The sequence below is a fragment of the Schistocerca gregaria genome, chromosome 1, assembly GCF_023897955.1.
Source record: "Schistocerca gregaria isolate iqSchGreg1 chromosome 1, iqSchGreg1.2, whole genome shotgun sequence".
Classification (NCBI taxonomy): Eukaryota; Metazoa; Arthropoda; class Insecta; order Orthoptera; family Acrididae; genus Schistocerca; species Schistocerca gregaria.
In genome coordinates, this window is record NC_064920.1 from 226,938,929 (window position 1) to 226,961,358 (window position 22,430).

Consider the following 22,430-nt stretch of genomic DNA (forward strand, 5'->3'; position numbering starts at 1 on the left):
GCATTGGAGGGCAGCGTGGAGGGTAAAAATCGTAGAGGGAGACCAAGAGATGACTACACTAAGCAGATTCAGAAGGATGTAGGTTGCAGTAGGTACTGGGAGATGAAGAAGCTTGCACAGGATAGAGTACCATGGAGAGCTGCATCAAACCAGTCTCAGGACTGAAGACCACAACAACAACATAATCTATTATTTTGTGGAGGTTCTTCACAACAGCATCTTTAGACCTATCAGGGAAACTATCACTATGAAAAATCACGTTACATACGTAACTTAATATTTTCTAAAGTTCAGGTGAAGAATAATGAATTATTTCAATATAAACTCTTTCTAAGCATGTGGATAATCCTGAAAACTGCTTTTAGAGATGCTGAATGTCGTTAAATGTTATCAGACTTGCAGAAACTAGTGTCCTGTTCTCTTTCAGAGAATTCCTTAACTCATCAACAGTGAACAAGCGGGCGTGAGAAGCAATCCAGAGCTGACAAATCAGTGAATAGCTGTACTTTGTCTGGTAGTGCTTATCTGCTTACAATGCCTTTCCATGCTTTCTGTGAGTTACATAGGCGTCTCACTGATATCAAAGCAGGTGAGAAGCATCTGCTTTCATATCAGTTTTGTCTTCGGTTTACCGCACCCGGTGGAGCCGATACTTCCGAAAATTTTCCCCCTTTGCTGAGTAATGACATAATCCGAATGATCCATACAATGTTGATAGAAGGGGCTTGTGTCTTGCCTCATCCGAGAAATGCAGTGTCGAGTTTATCTGAACAACCGCTTCCTGTGGGAGGAGGAGGCCTGCCAGTATACACGAAGCTGTCAGCAGTCAGTGACATCGGGTATAACTTCCCCATCCCGACTACCTTTGTACACATCTACGTCATCCTTCTGGGTTTTGTCCGGCAGTGTCGGTGTTCATTTCTTAAGTGCCGATTTTAGACGTGCCACGTTGTTGTTGAACTTTGGCTGCGAAAGGCTAGATAAAAATGGTGAACATGATAACCTTGAAACTTCTTGGCAGATTAAAACTGTGTGCCAGACCGAGGCTCGAATTCGGGACTTTTGCCTTTTGCGGGCAAGTGCTCTACCATCTGAGCTACCCAAGCACGACTCGTGGCATGTCCTCACAGCAATGACTTTTTTTCCAATGGATCTGTGCTGAAGGACCTACCGAGTTTGAAACTGAGCATAAACCTGGAATTCTTCTGTTTATACACTCATGGAAATTGAAATAAGAACACCGTGAATTCATTGTCCCAGGAAGGGGAAACTTTATTGACACATTCCTGGGGTCAGATACATCACATGATCACACTGACAGAACCACAGGCACATAGACACAGGCAACAGAGCATGCACAATGTCGGCACTAGTACAGTGTATATCCACCTTTCGCAGCAATGCAGGCTGCTATTCTCCCATGGAGACGATCGTAGAGATGCTGGATGTAGTCCTGTGGAACAGCTTGCCATGCCATTTCCACCTGGCGCCTCAGTTGGATCAGCGTTCGTGCTGGACGTGCAGACCGCGTGAGACGACGCTTCATCCAGTCCCAAACATGCTCAATGGGGGACAGATCCGGAGATCTTGCTGGCCAGGGTAGTTGACTTACACCTTCTAGAGCACGTTGGGTGGCACGGGATACATGCGGACGTGCATTGTCCTGTTGGAACAGCAAGTTCCCTTGCCGATCTAGGAATGGTAGAACGATGGGTTCGATGACGGTTTGGATGTACCGTGCACTATTCAGTGTCCCCTCGACGATCACCAGAGGTGTACGGCCGGTGTAGGAGATCGCTCCCCACACCATGATGCCGGGTGTTGGCCCTGTGTGCCTCGGTCGTATGCAGTCCTGATTGTGGCGCTCACCTGCACGGCGCCAAACACGCATACGACCATCACTGGCACCAAGGCAAAAGCGACTCTCATCGCTGAAGACGACACGTCTCCATTCGTCCCTCCATTCACGCCTGTCGCGACACCACTGGAGGTGGGCTGCACGATGTTGGGGCGTGAGCGGAAGACGGCCTAACGGTGTGCGGGACCGTAGCCCAGCTTCATGGAGACAGTTGCGAATGGTCCTCGCCGATACCCCAGGAGCAACAGTGTCCCTAATTTGCTGGGAAGTGGCGGTGCGGTCCCCTACGGCACTGCGTAGGATCCTACGGTCTTGGCGTGCATCCGTGCGTCGCTGCGGTCCGGTCCCAGGTCGACGGGCACGTGCACCTTCCGCCGACCACTGGCGATAACATCGATGTACTGTGGATACCTCACGCCCCACGTGTTGAGCAATTCGGCGGTACGTCCACCCGGCCTCCCGCATGCCCACTATACGCCCTCGCTCAAAGTCCGTCAGCTGCACATACGGTTCACGTCCACGCTGTCGCGGCATGCTACCAGTGTTAAAGACTGCGATGGAGCTCCGTATGCCACGGCAAACTGGCTGACACTGACGGCGGCGGTGCACAAATGCTGCGCAGCTAGCGCCATTCGACGGCCAACACCGCGGTTCCTGGTGTGTCCGCTGTGCCGTGCGTGTGATCATTGCTATTGCTTGTACAGCCCTCTCGCAGTGTCCGGAGCAAGTATGGTGGGTCTGACACACCGGTGTCAATGTGTTCTTCTTTCCATTTCCAGGAGTGTATTTCCTACTGAACCTTTTCTAATACACACGATTAAGTTGCTCTCTTTCAGAAACAATATCTTTCTTTTATTTTACGCTCCACAGTGTTGTGTGATATGTGTTTATGTACGTTTGAATGCAATTATCTTGACATAAATCATGTGTAAAACTATATTTATCTGTACATTTTAGGGGGAAGACTTTCTGATACTTGCTGAACGTACTGTCTATCTGTTTCTATGACAATCCAGGTCAAGTAATACTGTTCATGAGTTGCCTCAGCGTACTTGGTAGCCGCGTTTTATCACTGCTTTTTGTTATTAATTATTTTCGTAAAATATATGTTTATGTATTTATCATTAGAGTATTTCTAAAAATCTGTTCAGTGGCTAATAAAATACTCGTTTACGATCATAGAGTGCTCATAGATTATATTAGCTAACAATGAATGTGTTTCACGGTTAATTATTAGTGTGTGGAGCGGGTGAGTAAATCAAGGGAACCATCAGTAGAATAAATGAGTGAGTGAAGGGGTAACATGTATAAAAGAATTGTAAATACGTGATAGAATGAGTCAGGATTAAAACCAGCAACATTTTTACACTTTTTCATTTTGTAATAAATGGGGTTTGCAGGCTGGAAGCATTCTTAAAAAGAAAATTTACCTACATCAACTGTAAAACAAAACATCATATAAAAGCCTTTAGCATCAACACCAGCAATGAAGTTGCATGAGTTTGGTGATTTGTGTAAATACAGGGACTGAAATTTATGTTTTAGTATTGGCAGAGTAACCCCGTTTCCCATGTCCTTGACATTCCTACTTCCACTTGTGGTATGGCGTTCCTACTTAGTGTAAAACTAAAAAAAGATATGAATGAGAAAAAGGAGAAAATTTCATTGATGGTGTCACATCCTAATCCATTACTGTATCTCCATCCACCCAAATTTTTATTGTGAGTTGAGAGTGATGAGTAGATGTGTGTGAATTCCTAAGGGACCAAACTGCTAAGATCACTTACACACTACTTAAACTAACTTATGCTAAGAATGAAACACACATCCATGCTCAAGTGAGGACTCGAACCTACGGCGGGAGGGGCCGCGCTGTCCGTTACATGGCGCCTCAAACCGCGCAGCCACTCCGGCGGCGCTGATATTCAATTCTTGCAGGTGTTGCTCTTGTCGTGGCGCGGCCGTAATCAGCGCACCATTGGCCAACGTCGTTTCACCGCCTTCACTGGTCTTGCGTTCTTCGTCTTCGTTCCGGCGCTTGTGGTTACGCCGGAACAACTTCCACCAAAGGTGGGACACGTTCTTATTGGCCAGTCTTAAAAAATTCTCAAGAGTGCGAGACTAGGATCTGACTTTCTGGGGATTGTGTACGCAGACGAAACCAGAGATTGGCGGACTGAAAAAGAAATCGATGGAGGAACAAAGGTAGATAAAATGTTTTAAATACTGCGTCGGCAAGAAGCCAGCAGATTGGAGAACTTTTTTCGTCGTTTCTTTGGCTAGAGAGCATACAGCGCATTATCAGTAACCTCACTGGCCAGAAGTTGGTACATCTTTTTTCATTGGCGGTCTGTGTTCTGTGATGCAGACTCTGCTTAGAGTAGGGACAGGACACATGGTGGGCCGTGCGGAGTGGGTGCTGCGCCGTTTGAGGCGTCATGTCATGGATTGCGCGGCCACTCCCGCCGGAGGTTCGAGTCCGCCCTCGGGCATGGGTGCGTGTGTGTTATTCTTAACGTAAGTTAGTGTAAGTAGTGTGTAAGTCTAGGGATCGATAACCTAAGGAGTTTGGTGCCTTAGGAATTCACACACATTTGAACATTTGAGGAGGCTGTAGGAGGACTTTGAGGAGAAGAGTTGGTGATAGAATTCGGAGTTATGACTGGGGACTTACGGGCTTCAGCGAGGAGACGCGGCAGAGAATGAAACTTCTGAGTGTCAGCTTGTGCATTGTCAGACGAGTGGCTACAGCAGCCATTAGGACCGTATAGAGCTTGCCTCTCTACACATCGTCATGGTGAGATTATCTGGCGGCGTCAGCCGGTTAGGTAGGAACGAAGACAGGCTCTTTTTTCACTTACATTCATCTAGGCTCCTCCATAACCAAGTGAGCAGGAGTAGCTGCTTATTTGCTTTCCATTCTCTGTTTGGTATCATCCTACAATCTCTGTGCAACCAGCAAAGACCATGCTTCCCCCAGTTAAGTTACTAGAATAATAATTATTTCTGAAACCCTTCATTCCTCTTCCAAGGACTTCGCCAAGTTTTGCTCACTCTGTCTCATTTCTTTCTCTTAATTCGCTGTTGCGTTTGTCATGTGCCTAATTGAGATTCCTTTTAATGTTACGGTTGACATGTACACACTGAGAGTGATTGCAATAAACTTAGGTTCACACGGGCCAAGATTTAAATTCAGCTGGTAGTGAGTCCATTTTTCCCAACTGTGTACCTTTAACGATTTTTTCCAAGCTCAACACCCAGGACTCATTTACTAGAGCCAGCCCCCTACTATCGTAAAAGCCGATATACACAGTTCCCAATTCAGTATCTGAGTTATTTGGGGAGGAATTTGTCTCTCAGTAGCCCACCTGATGCAGATCCCAATATCAGATGCAAGGCTAATGTTCATACATCCCCGTTGACGCTTATTATCTTGCGTATAACTGGTTCCACTGGCAGCACTTTTCCTAAAACTAATTGTGATAACTAATAAATGCGTATTGCTATGAACTCTTTTCACCCAGGCGGCCGGAGTGGCCGAGCGGTTCTAGGCGCTACAGTCTGGAACCGCGCGATGGGTACGGTCGTAGGATCGAATCCTGCCTCGGGCATGGATGTGTGTGATGTCCTTAGGTTGGTTAGGTTTAATTAGTTCTAAGTTCTAGGGGACTGATGACCTCAGCAGTTAAGTCCCATAGTGCTCAGAGCCATTTGAACCATTTGAAATCTTTTCACCTTCAGATTCTTTTTTGTGTTGTGCATGGTCAAAATAAAATTAAAAAAAGACTGTATCAGAGGAACTTATAATCAACGCCAAGAATAAACTTACCACCCAGTTGGACCACACTCCCCGCTCGTCGACAATGTCGATCCAGTTGCCGATGACTTCAGCGAAGTCCGCTGCAGTGGAGCTGGCGTTGACATCTGTGATCAGCAGGAAGTTGAAGGAGAAGTCAGCCCCAGGATTGGTCTCGTTGCCGTAGTAGCCCAGAATCTGGTCCACTGTGCCATAGGACTCGGTTATCATCGTCCTGGAAAACCATAAAACCATTTAACAACTCTGGAAGGAAACGACAAATTTTTGCCAAGTCTTTGCTCGCATTTACCCACGAGATATATTAACAACGTGTGCTGGACAGGGACTTCAAGTTCTGTAGGGTCCGCTCTATCTACTCAAATCCACTCGCCAGTATGACAATTTCAGTTTGCCAGTGCTTTCCATCCGTAATCCCTGTATAACTCTGTTCGTAATAACATATTTTACTTGAATTCGTGAAATTTAAACAATGTTTTTTCTGTTCTTCTCCCTAAATTAAACCATATGAAAGAGGAGATTATTGTAAACATGGTTATTGCACATAACCAGCTCAGTTAGGCTCATGGCAGAAGACAAAAAATATACCAGTACATAAACATAAAACATTAAGAAATAATGAACACATACATTCCACGAATCATGAATAAATAGAATGGTAACATCACAGATATTGATTTCAAGTGTTTGCCCGTTTGCTTTTGTCTCTGTCACTCTAAGTGCTGACTGTTGGATCTGCTTCTTCATTAAAGTTCTGTCTTTCCATCTCGGTCGCGGACGCCCTCTTGAACTCCTACCAGTTATCTGATGTTCTAATAGTTTTCTAAGGGATGTACCCTCTGCTCGGAAAACATGATCTGCCCACTATAGTCTTCTACTTGCAGTCACTCGTCCGACATTAGCGTTCTTAAACCGCCGATACTATGTTACTGCTGGGCTAGTACCACGAAATTACGAACTACGAGTTGCAGTTCAGTATGGTGCTAGTCATATGCTGGCTGATGACCAGTTATCTCCACCTTTCTACACGACATGGTGTCTGCAAGGTGTACGGTATTCTCTTCACAGTTCTTTCTAAAATAGCTGCAAAGGCTTGTTACCATAACTTCATCGTTGCTGTTATCTTTACATGTTAGTTCACCTTGCAGAGTCAAATAATTTTTGAAAAGCTGTTTAACTGTTCTCACTAATGCTACGTTACTCGCCAACATCAGTAATACTGCCGCGCGGGATTTGCCGAGAAGTCTCGGGCGCTGCGTCATGGACTGTGCGGCTGTTCCCGGCAGAGATTCGAGTCCTCCCTCGGGCATGGCTGTGTGTGTTTGTCCTTAGAATAATTTAGGTTAAGTAGTGTGTAAGCTTAGGGACTGATGAGCTTATCAGTTAAGTCCCATAAGATTTAACACACATTTAACACATCAGTAATGCTATTTACCACACAGGTTAGCGGACTAAACATAGTACAAGGTATTATAATACAGAGTGTTTATAAATGAATATCGCGGATTTAACGCTTGACAATATTTATTATATTAAACTTACAGTTATAAATGATATGTCAAATGAAAGAGCAACCTCAAACAGTTTTACCAAGAACCTTATAAATTGCAATGTGAGCACAATTTGTTACACAGCTCACATCAAGTCTATAGCCGAGTTCTTCCCAAACGTTGACAAGTGTGTGTTCAGTGATTGTAGAAACAGCTGCTTCAATCCGGTTTCTTAATTCAGGGAGGTCTGCTGGTAGCGGAGGCACCCACACATGATTCTTGATGAAGCTCCAAAGGAAAAAATCGCATGGCGTTAGGTCGGGTGAACGTGGAGGCCAGGCAAAGCAAGCCCTGTCATTGGGCCTCTTGCGGCCTATCCAGGGCTTGGGTACAGTGAAGTTCCACCAATCGCGTATTTCGCTATGTCAGTGAGGTGGCGCACCATCTTGCTGGAAAATGAAGTTCTCTGGCTCATCTTCTTCCAACTGAGGGAAGAGCCATTGCTCTAGTGTATCAAGGTAAGAAGTGCCAGTTGCAGTAGGTTCACGAAAAAAGAAGGGCCCATAAACTTTCCATTGGGATACGGCACAAAAACAGTCACTTCAGGGGAATCTCGTTGCATTTGTACCACCTGGTGAGGATTTTCTGAGCCCCAGATGCGCACATTGTGAGTGTTAACATGTCCACTAAAGTGAAAGGTCGATTCATCACTGAAGACAACATCATCCAGAAAATCTTCATCGTCATGAAACAACATTTCATTTGCGAAATTGGCACGTAATCCATGGTCTGCCGGCTTTAGAGCCTGTAATAACTGTAAACGATAAGGACGTAGCTGTACGCGTTTTCTTAAAACTTTCCAAACAGTCGACAAGGGAACTTGTAATTCAAGACTAGCCTTCTGGATTGATTTCTTCGGGCTACGAGTGAACGAATCTCTCACTCGCTCAACCGTCTCTTAACTAACTCTTGGTCGTCCTGTGCTCTTCCCTTTACAAAGGTTGCCGGTATCTTAAAATTGATGATACTATCTACGAACGTTATTATCACTTGGAGGATCACAACCGAACTTCAGGCAGAATGCACGCTGCACAGTTACTACAGATTCGGTCTTTGCAAACTGAAAAACACAAAACAGTTTCTGTTCACTAGTCGCCATCTTCGCTACTACCGCTGTCTAGCGGATTGCTGTGGAAACATTGCGTGCTGCGCATGTACACTGGTGCCAAACAAAATTGTTTGAGTTCCTCTTTCTTTTGAGACATCATTTACAACTGTAAGTTCAATGTAATAAATACTATAAAGCGTTAAAACCCCGATATTCATATATAAACACCCTGTATTTGCGAAGGAAGAGAACCATGGAACGGAACCACCATTTCACTCCCTTCATCTGTCTATTCTCCAGCTGTCTAATCGATAACATAATAACATAGCTGTTTAGGCATTAGACACAATCAATATTTCAAAGGAGTGGATATCATAGATATTTTAATTGAAGTAGGGCGAGATCGTTCCATCTCTACAGTCTCATTTAATTTAGCCCTGCCGTAATATGCAGATAATCTCACAGTTTGTGGTATGACTGCCTGAGGCTCCAAGCTGTCTGAATTCGCAGACAAGGAAACCAGAGGGAAGGGCCACACCATATTATATTGCTACTGGTGTCTACAACAGGGACGCTTTGGAGAGTGCTTCCGTAACAGCCTGAAAAAAGGATGCTCCACTCAACAATTTGAGGTAGGGAACTTGGGATCGGAGAAACCAGAATTTGGAAGCCAAGGCATTAACGTGTGTGCACTATTACGCTTCTCCAAAACAGAAGCACGACTTTGAGCAATTGTCTGGCTACAAGATGCCATCATCGCCAGGCAAGACATCCAGCATTGAGGGATGCAGTCGGTCCGCAATAATGTTCACGTACTCCACAGCAGTCACGGTGCGTTTGATTACTATCACAGGTCGCATGGAACCCAAGTGAAATGTCCCCCATAATATAACAGTGCCCCATCGGCCTGTGTTCGTGGTGCAGTGCAAGTTTCTATCAGCAGTTCATCCAATGATGGCATATCTGGACACGAGCTTCGACCTGGTGTAAGAATAAACGTGATGTGTCCAAGCAACATGTTTACATCGATACAGGGTCCAGATTCTGTGATTCCGTGCACAGTGCTATTGTAATTCTTTGTGTCAACATGGGAACACAGTAGGACCCTGGCAATGTGCGTTGAACTGTGCATTCCGAAACATCTGTGCCTGGAGCAGCACCGTACTTCGTAGTCATATTGGCCACAGACAGTCGCATACCCAGCTCTACGTATGCTGGCAAGCCTCCCACTTCAGCGTTCTGTAACGAGACGTGGACGTCAGGTACCATGTCGCCTACTCGTAGTTTCATAGTCCTTTAGCTGTATCACGTGACAGTCGATCAGCATCAGCCTTTGCGAAATGATCTCTATCATCAGGCCGTAGCAATTTGTCCCCCGTCAAGGTCGTTTACATCAGTGGATTTCCACATTTACGAACCGTATCGTCGCTAGAATCATTCCTCATTCCTCCGTACTCCACTGGTACGCTTCCTTTCCACGTCACATCCCTGCGTCACCATCAGGAGCATTCAGTATCGCTGTGAGCAGTGTCCATAATGTCTGGGCTGGCCAGATTACACAATCTCATAGAAAATAGACATCTGTTGGTGAACGTCATGGGCTGTACACCTATATGATGACTCGAAATTTGATGGGGACACTTCCAGATGCACCATTTGGTTCATATTAGGACTCTGGTCATTCCAGTACATTTCGTGAAAGTTATTGACCACAAACAGTCGCCTCACTGATAACACATTATGAGATAGTCCATTGTCATGCTGATACAAACAGTCTCTTTTCCTCTACTGTATGCATTACACAGTGCTGTGAAACGGGGTCGTATCTTATACAATTAACGTTTTCTTAAGCACACAAAGGTGACCAGACTCTAATCATAAATAATATCCTCATACCGTAAACCACCTCCTCCATGCTTCATGGTTGGCGAGACACAGAGAGCCATGGAACATTTTCCACACATTCCTCAGTACCCAAACCCTTCAACCGTATTACCACTAGGTGTAGTTTGTTTCATTACCCCAATCACTCTTTTCCACTCACCAGCTATACACTGGAGTCGGTGGGCATACCACCCCAAGCGTCGCTTAGCACTGACTGTGGAAATGTGTATCTGATCAGGAGCTGCTCTACCACTCTATTCACCCCCTACATACGAATAATGTGCAAGATGGAACTGTTGATAGCACTTTGGAACTCACGAGTGAAACCTCTCCCTCACTGCATCCGATTTTTTACAACCACACCCCACAATGCACGCTGGTCCCTGGTCCGTCGTTATATGAGGCCTTGCGTGTTGTTGGCTTAGTAGTGGTTGTTGCTTTCCAGTTGAGAACTATATCTCCAAAAGTCGACTTGGTTGGCTTTACAAGGGTTGAAATGTTGCTGAAGGATTTGCTACCCAGATGACATCCAATGACTAGTTGACTTTCGAAGTCACTTATCTGTCCTTACTGACCCATTCTATTACTGCTTCTCTACTGACATCAAAACAGTCCCTCTCATGATGCCTAGAGTGAATTCCGCATTACATACACATGTCAGGTTATTTTTGATTAAACAGTATAAGGTGTCTGCCACGTGCTGAGAACCAGGGTTTAATTTTATGTGGACACTGAAACGCTGAAACATGTATCTTCAGTGGAATACAGTGATTGCTTACCTGTTGTCATATTCATCGACGACGGCACGAAACTCTTGTACGACGACGTAGGACTCAGGCTGGTGCATGTACGGCTGCTCTATGTCGCCTGGGACCCCATCTGGAAAGCCCTCCGCCTCGACCAGGAACGTCACCGCGTCCATGCGGTAGCCATCCACGCCCTTGTCCAGCCAGAACCGTAGGTTGTTCTGAAAACCGAGGTCTTGATTTATGCAGGGCAGCGCTTTAAAGAATCATTTCAGAGAAAAGAGAAGTTCCTTTGTCTATGGCGTATGAGCCTAAAAAGTTAACCTCATGCGGAAATTCCTTTCTTTTCCGAAATTTTGTAAGCGTGTCAAGCATTTGGAGTCCAAACCAAACGCAGTCTAGGTCTGTTCATCTGCTCCTTGGTAACGTATAGATAATTTTTTTTCATCAACTTTCTCACTCCGGCTATCGAGGGACTGGTAAACTACAAATGTTGTATCCTAGCCAACAGCCATTTTGCGCCCACATCATGATAGTAGCTGTTGAAGTACAAGTATACGAACGTCCATTAGGCCTTGTAAGTGTGTATGTGGATGGGTGTGTATGTTTGTGCGTATGTGTGTGTCAAGGAGGTAGAAGGGGAGAGAGGTGTTTAACAGTCAGGAGATGGGTGAAATGGAAGGAATTAAATTCTGGATAAATAAATATCGCATTAACGCAGATTTTTTGGAAATTTATGGGGAGGTCGTATGGGAACAAACTGCAGAGGTCATCGGTCCCTGAGCTTACGCACAACTTAAACTAACTCAAACTGACCTACGCTAAGGACAAACACACACAGCCATGCCCGAGGGAGGACTCGAACCTCCGACGGGGGCAGCAGCGCGGACCGTGACAAGGCGCCCTTAAACCGCGCGGCTAAAGCTGATTTTTCAGCGACAGAGGAAAGCGAGCCGATTTATAAGCAGTATGGTGAAACAAAATTGAACTGGTGAATAGTTTTCGAGTGGTGCAAACGTTTCTCGATCGCAATGTGCAGTAGCGGGCGATGAATGCAGCGTTTGGCCGACAGTCTGGTTCAACAAGTATACTGCAACTATTGCTACGTTTATTAAAAAACTGTTAGGAAATGACGTCTCAGATGATAGAAGAAACATTAGACCTCTCCAAAAAAGTCGATTTTCTTCTTTTTGGTGCTCAGCCGAATTGTTGCTTCCGTTTTTATGCACAGTACTTCGGCGCAGAAGAAAATGTGAAGAATTGGAAGTTGGTTTTGACTCAGGAGCAAATTGACGATCGATTGATACTTCTCAAGACACTACTGACAATGATAAAAGGGTTCTATTGAAGCTTATTACTAGCGTATAATTTTCTGCTCTACTTACTGTTCTGAAACAGTCTTAAAGCCATATGGGCCGATGAAAAACCTCCAAGATCGCAAGTGTCAACACAAATTTATTTCTGATTTCCGTAGTGGAACCTTCACACAAAAAATACTTCGTGCCTCCACATAGAAAAGTATATACACAAATGTATCTGAAAGTGTTTAAACGCTTGGTACCTCGAACACAACTACACTCATGTTCAGAAGAAACAGAACACCTTGAACGATTAGAGACAGGGCGTTCATATTCACAGGATACGAACATTAGTATGTTGTGCAGAAATGATTAGCATTTGAACCATGTCGGCTCGCGGATTCCAGGTTCAATACCGATATCGCGGCGCAACACCACTTACCGGTAAAATGTACCTGCAGATCTCGTTATTGCTATAAACCAAAGGTAATGGATCATTTTGGCTTGAGCAGACGTGCAGGTAGCCTCGCAGACGTATCCGAGAACCGTATCGTCAAATCATTGAGTTTGAAAGAGGGCGCATTATCGGAATGACATAATGTGATTCGTCCAGCCGGAGAATTGCTGCTCACGTGAGACGAACGCAGTGCAATGAGTGTGTGCAGCATGGTTCACCACAGGCAGTAGTTGTTGTTGTTGTGGTCTTCAGTCCTGAGACTCGTTTGATGCAGCTCTCCATGCTACTCTATCCTGTGCAAGCTTCTTCATCTCCCAGTACCTGCTGCACCCTACATCCTTCTGAACACGACGAAGTGAGTCATTTCGTACCACCCACTTCTTCACCCCCCCCCCCCTCCCCGAGATCGGCACCTCTGTTGAGTGGTACTTAAGTAAATAAATTAGTGAAGTCAAAGTGAAGTAGAAATTAGATTATAAATGAAAAACCTATGTCCAGCCTCAAATGGTTCAAATGGCTCTAAGCACTATGGGACGTAACATCTGAGATCATCTGTCCCCTCGACTTAGAACTACTGAAACCGAACTAACCTAAGGACATCACACACATCCATGCCCGAGAGAGGATTGAAACCTGCTACCGTAGCAACAGCGCGGTTCCGGACTGAAGCGCCTAGAACAGCTCGGCCACAGCGGCCGGCTTGAGCGTCAACAAGCAGTAACCATTGACATAGGCAGGTAGCAGTACTAGCTGTGGAGAGTACACAAAGGGTGTCCAGGGGGCCGGAACAACATTGTGGTCGTTGTCGTAATGCGGAAACGGAGCTATTCATCTGACGTTCAAAAGGCCATGATCACTGGCTTTTGGGCCTAGGGTAGAAACGTTTGAGAATCGGCTAAGTTTGCAGCTCTTTGCTTACCGGTCTGGTTATTAGTACAACGTACATAGCAAAATGGTGCTATGTGAAATCGGCAACAAAGCAACTGTGGTTCACCACGCACCATAGAAGACAGGAGTGTACGACGGCTGCAGAGATGCGTATCGGAGAATAGACGTACAGCTGTCGAGCGGCTGACCTCCCATATGAAGCAAACGTCTACCAATCACGACCGTTTAGCGGCAGTTGTTGCGTATGGGCCTCTGCAGCAGGCGACTAGTTCACGCTCACATGCTGAGATGAACTCAAATGGATATCCACTAAGTGGCGACTCGTGGTCTTTCCAGACGAATCACGTTTTATGCTCCATGGACAGGTGGCCATTTGCGTGAACGGCGTGAAACGTCTTAAAGAAGACACCCTACAAGAAACGTCGGAAGGATCCACGCCGGAAGAGGGAGTGTTGTGGTCTGGGGAATATTTTCGTGGCATTCCCGGGGTGATCTCGTCATTCTCTAAGGCACAACGTGTTAACAACAGCGTGCATCTATGCTTGGGGATCATGTCCTCCCCCACATGCAGTTTGTTTTGCTCGACGTCTACCAGCAGGACAATGCAATGTGAGACAGAGCTCACAATCTAAATGCGTGGTTCGAGAGAGCACCAGGATGAATTTATCATAATCCATTGGCCACCAAACTCCGCCGGCCGGAGTGGCAGAGAGGTTCTAGGCGCTAAAGTCTGGAACCGCGTGACCGTTACGGTCGCAGGTTCGAATCCTGCCTCGGGCATGGATGTGTGTGATGTCCTTAGGTTACTTAGTCTCAAGTAGTTCTAGGGGACTGATGACCTGAGAAGTTAAGTCCCATAGCGCTCAGAGCCATTTGAACCATTTGAACGAAACTCCTCGGATTTAAAGCCATTCGCCAATCCGGGTGGCCCACCTCCACCAGCCTGTTCGCGCCATGGATCCCCAACGAGAAACCTAACACAGCTAGTCAGAGCACAGTAGTCCGCATGGCTCCACATCTTCGTCGGCACCTCCCAGAGCCTCACTGACTCCCTTCGTCCACATCACACAGCGGTCTGCGCTGCAAAAATATCGTTGTTCAGACTTGTGACAGGCGGTCACATTAATGTGGACACTGGAATGAGATTTTCACTCTGCAGCGGAGTGTGCGCTGGTAGCTCGCAGGGAAGCTTCTATGAACTTTGTATGGTAGGAGACTAGGTACTGGCGGAAGTAAAGCTGTGAGGACGGGGCGACAGTCGTGCTTGGGTAGCTCAGATGGTAAAGCACGTGCCCGCGAAAGGCAAAGGTCCCGAGTTCGAGTCTCGGTCCGGTACACAATTTTAATCTGCCACGAAGTTTCATGACTGGACACTATATGTTCTCCAGCCACCATACGTTGTGGCTGTGGGTACTTCTGATTTAACTATTTAAGTCCCATACCCCTTCTTTCTTCAATATGCGAATGGTGCATGGAAAAGACGACACATACTCCATATGAACTCTAACACTTCTGATTTTGCTGTAGTGGTCATTTCGCGAGAAGTATGATGGCATACGTTTCCCGACTCTTCTTCCAACTTACACTCTCAGAATTTTAATAGTAAAGCTACTTACTATATACGCCTTTCTTGTAGGGTTCTGCCACTGAAGTTTGCGAAGCACCTCCGTAGTGCTCTCGCACCGACGAAACCATACCGGTCTTCATTTGGTCTTCTCTACGTCTTCCATTAACCTTGGTAAGGATTGCAGACTGAAGTATAATACTAGATCGAACAAGTTTTTAGTAGGCGGCTTCTTTCGTGGATGAATTACAATTCCTTAAGGTTTTTCTTCTTTTCTTACAGTTGGTCCACTTTCAATACGTCCAGATGTTTCCTCCTATTTTATAATTCACAATTTTTCCCTTCTGCACTGCAACACCCTTGTGGATTCGATACCAAAGGATTGACAAGACTTTGCTGAAAAGCAAGTCTCAACGTTGTGACGTAGTTGCCTTTCCGGTTGTAATACGTCTTGGAAGTCTCTTCAGGTTTTCTGCCGGACCCTAAAATCAACTCGATTCAATATTTCGGCCATCCAACCGTTCGCCATCTTCAGGAGAACGTTCCTGCTGTTGAGTTCCGCTAAGAACTGATGAGCAGGAACAGCGTTCTCCTGAAGATGGCGAACGGTTGGATGGCCGAAATATTGAATCGAACTGATCACCACGTTTACCAGAGAAGTTTACATCTACATCTACATTTATACTCCGCAAGCCACCCAACGGTGTGCGGCGGAGGACACTTTACCTGCCACTGTCATTACCTCCCTTTCCTCTTCCAATCGCATATGGTTCGTGGGAAGAACGACTGCCGGAAAGCCTCCGTGCGCGCTCATATCTCTCTAATATCACAATCGTGATCTCCTCGGGAGGTATAAGTAGGGGGACGCAATATATTCGATACCTCATCCTGAAACGCACCCTCTCGAAACCTGGACAGCAAGCTACACCACGATGCAGAGCGCCTCTCTTGAAGAGTCTGCAACTTGAGTTTGCTAAACATCTCCATAACGCTATCACGCTGACCAAATAACCCTCTGACGAAACGCGCCGCTCCTCTTTGGATCTTCTCTATCTCCTCTGTCAACCCGACCTGGTACGGATCCCACACTGTTGAGCAATACTCAAGTATAGGTCGAACGAGTATGCCCCCTCCTTTGTTGATGGACTACATTTTCTAGGGACTCTCCCAATGAATCTCAACCTGGCACCCGCCTTACCAACAATTAATTTTATATGATCATTCCACTTCAAATCGTTCCGTACGCATACTCCCAGATATTTTACAGAAGTAACTGCTACCAGTGTTTGTTCCGCTATCATATAATCATGCAATAAAGGATCCTTCTTTCTATGTATTCGCAATACATTACATTTGTCTACGTTAGGGTCAGTTGCCACTCCCTGCACCAAGTGCCTCTGCGCTGCAGATCGGATCACCATCGGAATAGTTCCTCAAAACGAATTGTGCATTTGAGGTGTTCTAAATTCTGCTATCTGAGACACAGGAAACAGGCAAGGAATCTGAAGTATATTACCAATTAACAGAAATACCACTCTGTGTAACCAATTGTAAGTGTCAGAACGAGATTTTCACTCTGCAGCGGAGTGTGAGCTAATATGAAATTTCCTGGCAGATTAAAACTGTATGCCCGACCGAGACTCGAACTCTGGACTCCTTTCTTCCAGGAGTTCTAGTTCTGCAAGTTTCGTAGAATAGCTGCTATGAAGACTGGCAGAACTGAAGCCGCGAGAAAGGGTCGTGAGTTGTGCTCGGGTAGCTCAGATGGTTGAGCACTTGCCCGCGAAAGGCAAAGGTCCCGATTTCGAGTCTTAGTCTGGCACACAGTTTTAATCTGTCAGGAAGTTTCAATTGTAAGTGTCTCAGTATGGTTGCAACCTTCCTTTCTCACCACAATCTTGATTGGATGGAGGTTACAGAAGAAGATCTTAAATTTTGTTTGGGAACTCTGCTTTCCACTAAGAGTCTTCTTTAGAAGGTCGTTATTATGTGAGATCCGTAACTGTTACAAATCGTTTCCCACTACTATGGACCAAACATCTTTTACGTGTTTTAACTGAAAAGTAGAAAAGAATCCGACTGGATAGCCTTTCGTGTCTCATTTTCGGCAAGTGGCGATAATTTCCTGTTGATCAATATTTCATATAATATTACATAGACGTTTCCTCCGTTTCAAGAGCATGTACATTTGGCTCAGAAAAGATCAGTGAGCATCGAGACGTTGTAGGTACCTGCATTTCGGCGAGGACCTCAGGGTTCCTGTAGTTGAGGTCGGGCTGCTTGATGTGGAACTGGTGAAGGTAGTACTGCTGCCGGGCGTCGTTCCACTCCCACGCCGTCTGCTGGTCGAACTGAGTGGGCTGAAAAGCACACGTGACACTTCATTAAGCACTAGCCAAGTTATAATCATGATATCTAGCAGCTAGACGTCTTTTTCTGTGAAGTTCGTAGCATGACGTGCTGAAAATTAATACCTCCGAATTATTTCTATGAAAGCTCTTAAGGATTTTAAAATAAACCAGATATCATTAAAATTCTATACCTTTATTCTTCATGTTATACGTTTATTTCCCAACTTAGTCAACCTGTCGATGAACACGTTTCTCCCGATGAGAGAGAGTTTGTTCATACAGTCACTATTGAACGTCTGCCTTTGTTGACGGTGCCACAACCTTACCTCCGATTGCACCGCTTCATTATTATGAAAGAGAAGTCCTCGAATATGTTCTCTAAGTTTCGGAAACAGATGAAAATCGAATGGAGCGAAGCCGGCACTGTATGGAGGATGACCATGACAATGAATCCTCACGCTCAAAACGTGAAAGAAATTGTTAACAAGTGTCCCGTCTTGTCTACCTCACGCCAGTAGTGAGTATTCAAGGCAATCACCATGCACACAGTTTACTGTACCGCAGTTCTGTATTGATGGCCTGTACACGCTCCTGTGGTATGCAAAACTTACCTCAGACCTGTGTGCGTGTTGTCCGACGATTTTCTCTGTTTATTTCGTCAACTGGTTACCGTACGCTTTCGACCACTACGTGCTCTGTACCACATGTTGAGGTTAGCACCACTCTTTCCTTCATAATGAGTTCGAACAAGCCTACGTCGCACATTACTGAAGTCGATAGTCATCACCACACACAGTTTTCATCCATCTTTGGATTTCAATTGGAGGTACTTTTACTGCGGTTAGAATCAAGACTACAGCACGCTGTTTCTCACGCATCGACATACACTGATGAGCTAAAACATTATAACGGCCTCCTTAATAGCTTATTTGTCAGTCTTTGGAATGACATGTCTCTGAGCACTGTGGGGCTTAACATATGAGGTCATCAGTCCCCTAGAACTTAGAACTACTTAAACGTAACTAACCTAAGGACACTACACACATCCATGCGTCCGTAGCAGAACCGCTTGGGCACCGCGACCGGCCTTCAATGAAATACATCACTGATTCCGCCCATCAGGGATCCGTCAGTTTCTTGGTAGGTTTGTGGAGGAATGAGGCATTAGACATCAAATAAATTCGCAATTAGGAACAATGAGCACCATCAGCTGTAGAATGGAATGAGGACAATGAAAATTTGTGCCGGGCCAGTACTCGAACCAGTGCAACGTCTGATGAGCGCAGCGTCTGACCTGTACGGGAATACACATAATGTTTGTGCGAGTACAGATCGCAGACGTATGGTTGACGACATATGGAAGTTTGAGTCTGGCCGTGAGTCGTGCAAGGATAGCCAAACGGTAAGGCGACTGCTCGCCATAAGCAGGAAATCTGGGTTCAAATTTTCATTGTCGTCTTTCCATTCTACAGCTGATGGAGGTCATTATTCGCAATGTGAATTCATCTGACGTGTTTCGTAACGGCTGTGTTCGCTACAGTGCGCTGTCATCAAAATAACACAGGCACTGGAATACTGAGACATTAGATGTCAACATATAGCTAAATAATAGGTCACTGATTTGCGTAAATGGCCGAGCGGAGTGACCTCGCGGTTAAATGCGTCATGTCACTGATTGCGCGATCCCTCCTGCCGGAGTTTCGAGTCCTCCCTTGGGCATTCTTTTACGTTAGTTTAAGTAGTGTGTAAGTCTAGGAACCGATGACCTCAGCAGTTTGTTCCCTTAGGAATTTACACACATTTGAGGATTTTGTGTGTGTGTGTGTGTGTGATGGTGCCCGATAGCGACCCAGGTGCGTTCCACAGGATTTACATCAGGTGAATTTGGTCGCCGTCACCGTGAGTTCAGCATAATGCCCCTCAAACTACTGCAGCACAATTCTGGGTTCGAGACACGGACAGTTATCTTACTGAAACATGACATCGCCATCAGGGAAGACATCAAACATAAAGGGATGCAGATGTAATTATGTCTTCAATTACTACCACAGGTCCCAAGCAAGAGCAGGAGAATGTTTCCCATAATGCTCCCACCAGCCTGCGTAGTCTTGATTGGCCAAGACCTTGCAGCTGTCGAATCCCGGCACGTGCTGGTAGAAGTTTCTCGTTCTTGCACGAGACGTGAAGCAATTTTTACGCAAACAACCAACATTTAAATGCGATTTCTGAATGATAAATAAACTACATAACCTCTGCTTACGTATGGATTGTTGATGGTGTTACTCCGTTACTTTGTGAGGTGTGTCCCAAATAGAAAATTGAGAAAAAATATCACCAAAGGCTGTCCACAGGGTTAAGTTGGTCGTCCAAAGTTCTGGGATGTTGGCTTAGATCCATTACTAAACCAGCTTCGAAGCTGCATCACCTACGCAGACCATCTGCTAATTATACTACCTGCCAACCCAAGGGTTTAATTACTAGGTCTACAACTTTGCTTCAGCCGTTTTTTTCTCTAAGTTCGGGACTTCATTGCGAAAAAATTGTAAACGGGTCAGATGGCTCTAAGCATTATGGGACTTAACATTCTGAGGTCATCAGTCCCCTAGACATAGAACTACTTCAACCTAACATCACACACATCCATTCCCAAGGCAGGGTTCGAACCTGCGACCGTAGCAGCAGCGCAGCTCTGGACTGAAGCTCCTAGAACCGCTCGGTCACAGCGGCCGGCAAAAACTTACAAAAAAATTATGATTAATAGTATTTCCTATCGCTGGCCACTACATTCTCCCATCTTTCGGATAGCATACGAATCCCATGGCGGAAGAATTTGGCGTCTTTCGTGGGGATCCATGAATCGATTCAATTTTGCACTTGTTCATATGGACGGAAGTGCTGGTCAGCCAGACTGTATGCCACTGATCGAAAAAATTGGTAGTCAGAGAGAGCAACGTATGGAGAATACGGAAGGAGGGATAGGAAGTCTCATTTCAACGTATCCATGTATATTTTGGCGGGTTTTGCGACATGGGGTCGAGCACTGACCTGCTGCAAAATTACCTTTAAGTGCCTATCGTTGTATTGTGGACGTTTGTGTTTCAGTGCTGGGCTCGAACGCATAAATTCCTTTCGATAATGATGTCCTGTGACTGTCTTCGTCTGTTTCAGTAGCTACGAAAACGTTTTGTCTTCCACCGCCATGCCGATCTTCGACATCAAAATCACCGTTCTTAAGACGTTGAAAACATTCTCTGCACGTTCTTCTACTAATAGTTCCCTGACTATTGGTCTTACGCAGCATTTTAATAGCCACAGCCGCAGAGTTCTTCATGTTAAAGCAGAAAATTACAACTTCCCGTAAATGGCGTGAAATGGGTACGTAAGTTGACGTACTTAATCGAGAATAACCTTATGATGCAATCACAAATTGACTAATGCTTTTGTGGCAATATGTTTAGAGATGCCTAAGCTTATTGTATGACACGTATGACCACCCACCTGAACCCCACTTGCCGCTACTGCCATCTGTTGCAAAACGGCGGAAGCAAAGTTGTCGACTTAATAGATGAAAAGACTAAGTAACTGGTACGTAGAAAATAGCTAACCATAGCAGAACACAAAGCGGTTCATATGTTACGAAAATGAGCATTATCAAGAACGAGAACCATACAATCAGAATAAACGACCAACCTGCGAAAAGAAAGGAAGTATTTGGATACCTTTGCATAAACGTTGATGGAAAGCAAAACTTTCATGCTCTTGTAGAAACTGTCTGCCAGGTAGTCATTAAACTCCTGAGCAAAATAGCAACAATTGGCCACAGAAGTTTTCAGCTGCCACTAAGTACGATAAGAACATACCACAACTTAGTCGTAATTGCAATTGGGGCTACAGGTGGAGAATTTTGGCTCATAGAGCCAGGAACGTAAGGACAGTACAGGCTCCACGGCGAGCACAAAGAAGTATACCCATGCCCCTGACAGGCGCGTGTAGGGCAACACAGACTGAAGCAGTGCTGGTGATATTAGGCTTTCTACCTCTGCACCTGGCAATAAGAAAGAAAGGTGCACAATATTGGCTTAAAAACGGCGAATGTCATAAGGTAAAGAAGATACTGGGCACAAAACCAACTGCGGATACAGAAATAAAGGCTTGCATTGACAGAGTAGGGCTAGAAATGGGGGACAGGCCAGAAACAGGAAGTAGAACTTACCAGTTCCTTCCTGAAATAAAAGAAAGATCAAAAACGTCATAATTATTCCCTCCGAGGGAGCTATACGCTACCTGTCGGGACATGGTTCACATCCCAGCTAGTTACTGAAAACATATCAACGCACCACAGATATTTGTCAATGTGGAGCAATCAGCACCCCAGACCACATCGTCTGGGAATGTGCCACTAGACGAGATGTTGCTTACCACGACAGGATCGTCTTTGGCAATAAAACAGTCTATAATATAATAAGGAACGAGAAATTGTTGCATATGTTGAAATCGCTGACAGCTAAGATATCAGCTTATGAACTGCAAGGGTGAGTGACAGACAACCAAGCAGAGGCCATACATCACCGTAACGCACCACGACATTACATCCACTGCAACAATCTTACGGAGGCAGTGACGAGATGCGCCTCGGGGAGGACCAGGATGGATTTCCTTGGACACCCAAGCCATCTCCCAATTTTTTACACCTTGGGTGGCACAGCAGCGCAGTCCCTTTGAATCTGGAGTTGTACTTCAGCGCACCAGGATCTAACTATCCAGGCAAATGAGAAACCTATCTTCGTTCTGATACCAAGTACAGTAGTGTAATGTAGTTCTGTGTAGTGTAGTGTTGTATAGCAGCGTGGTTCAGATTTGTAAGTTACAAATGCAGCGTAATGTAGCAGACTAGTACCATGTGGCCTCTGGATTCCAGATGAACATATGTCTGTGGGCCAGATGGCCAAATGGACTTTATAGCTATTCTTTT

At 45.4% G+C, this 22,430-nt stretch overlaps 1 protein-coding gene across 1 annotated transcript in view; it reads right to left on the reverse strand.

Annotated features, from left to right (window-relative positions):
* Positions 1–22,430, reverse strand: part of LOC126340263 (uncharacterized) — a 175,253-nt gene that overhangs the window by 23,060 nt on the left and 129,763 nt on the right. The window contains exons 13-15 of the mRNA XM_050001682.1: positions 17,339–17,467; positions 10,934–11,121; positions 5,688–5,889 (exon numbers count right to left, since the gene is read on the reverse strand). Coding sequence (XP_049857639.1) covers positions 5,688–5,889; positions 10,934–11,121; positions 17,339–17,467 — 519 coding nt within the window. The remainder of the gene's footprint in view (positions 1–5,687; positions 5,890–10,933; positions 11,122–17,338; positions 17,468–22,430) is intronic.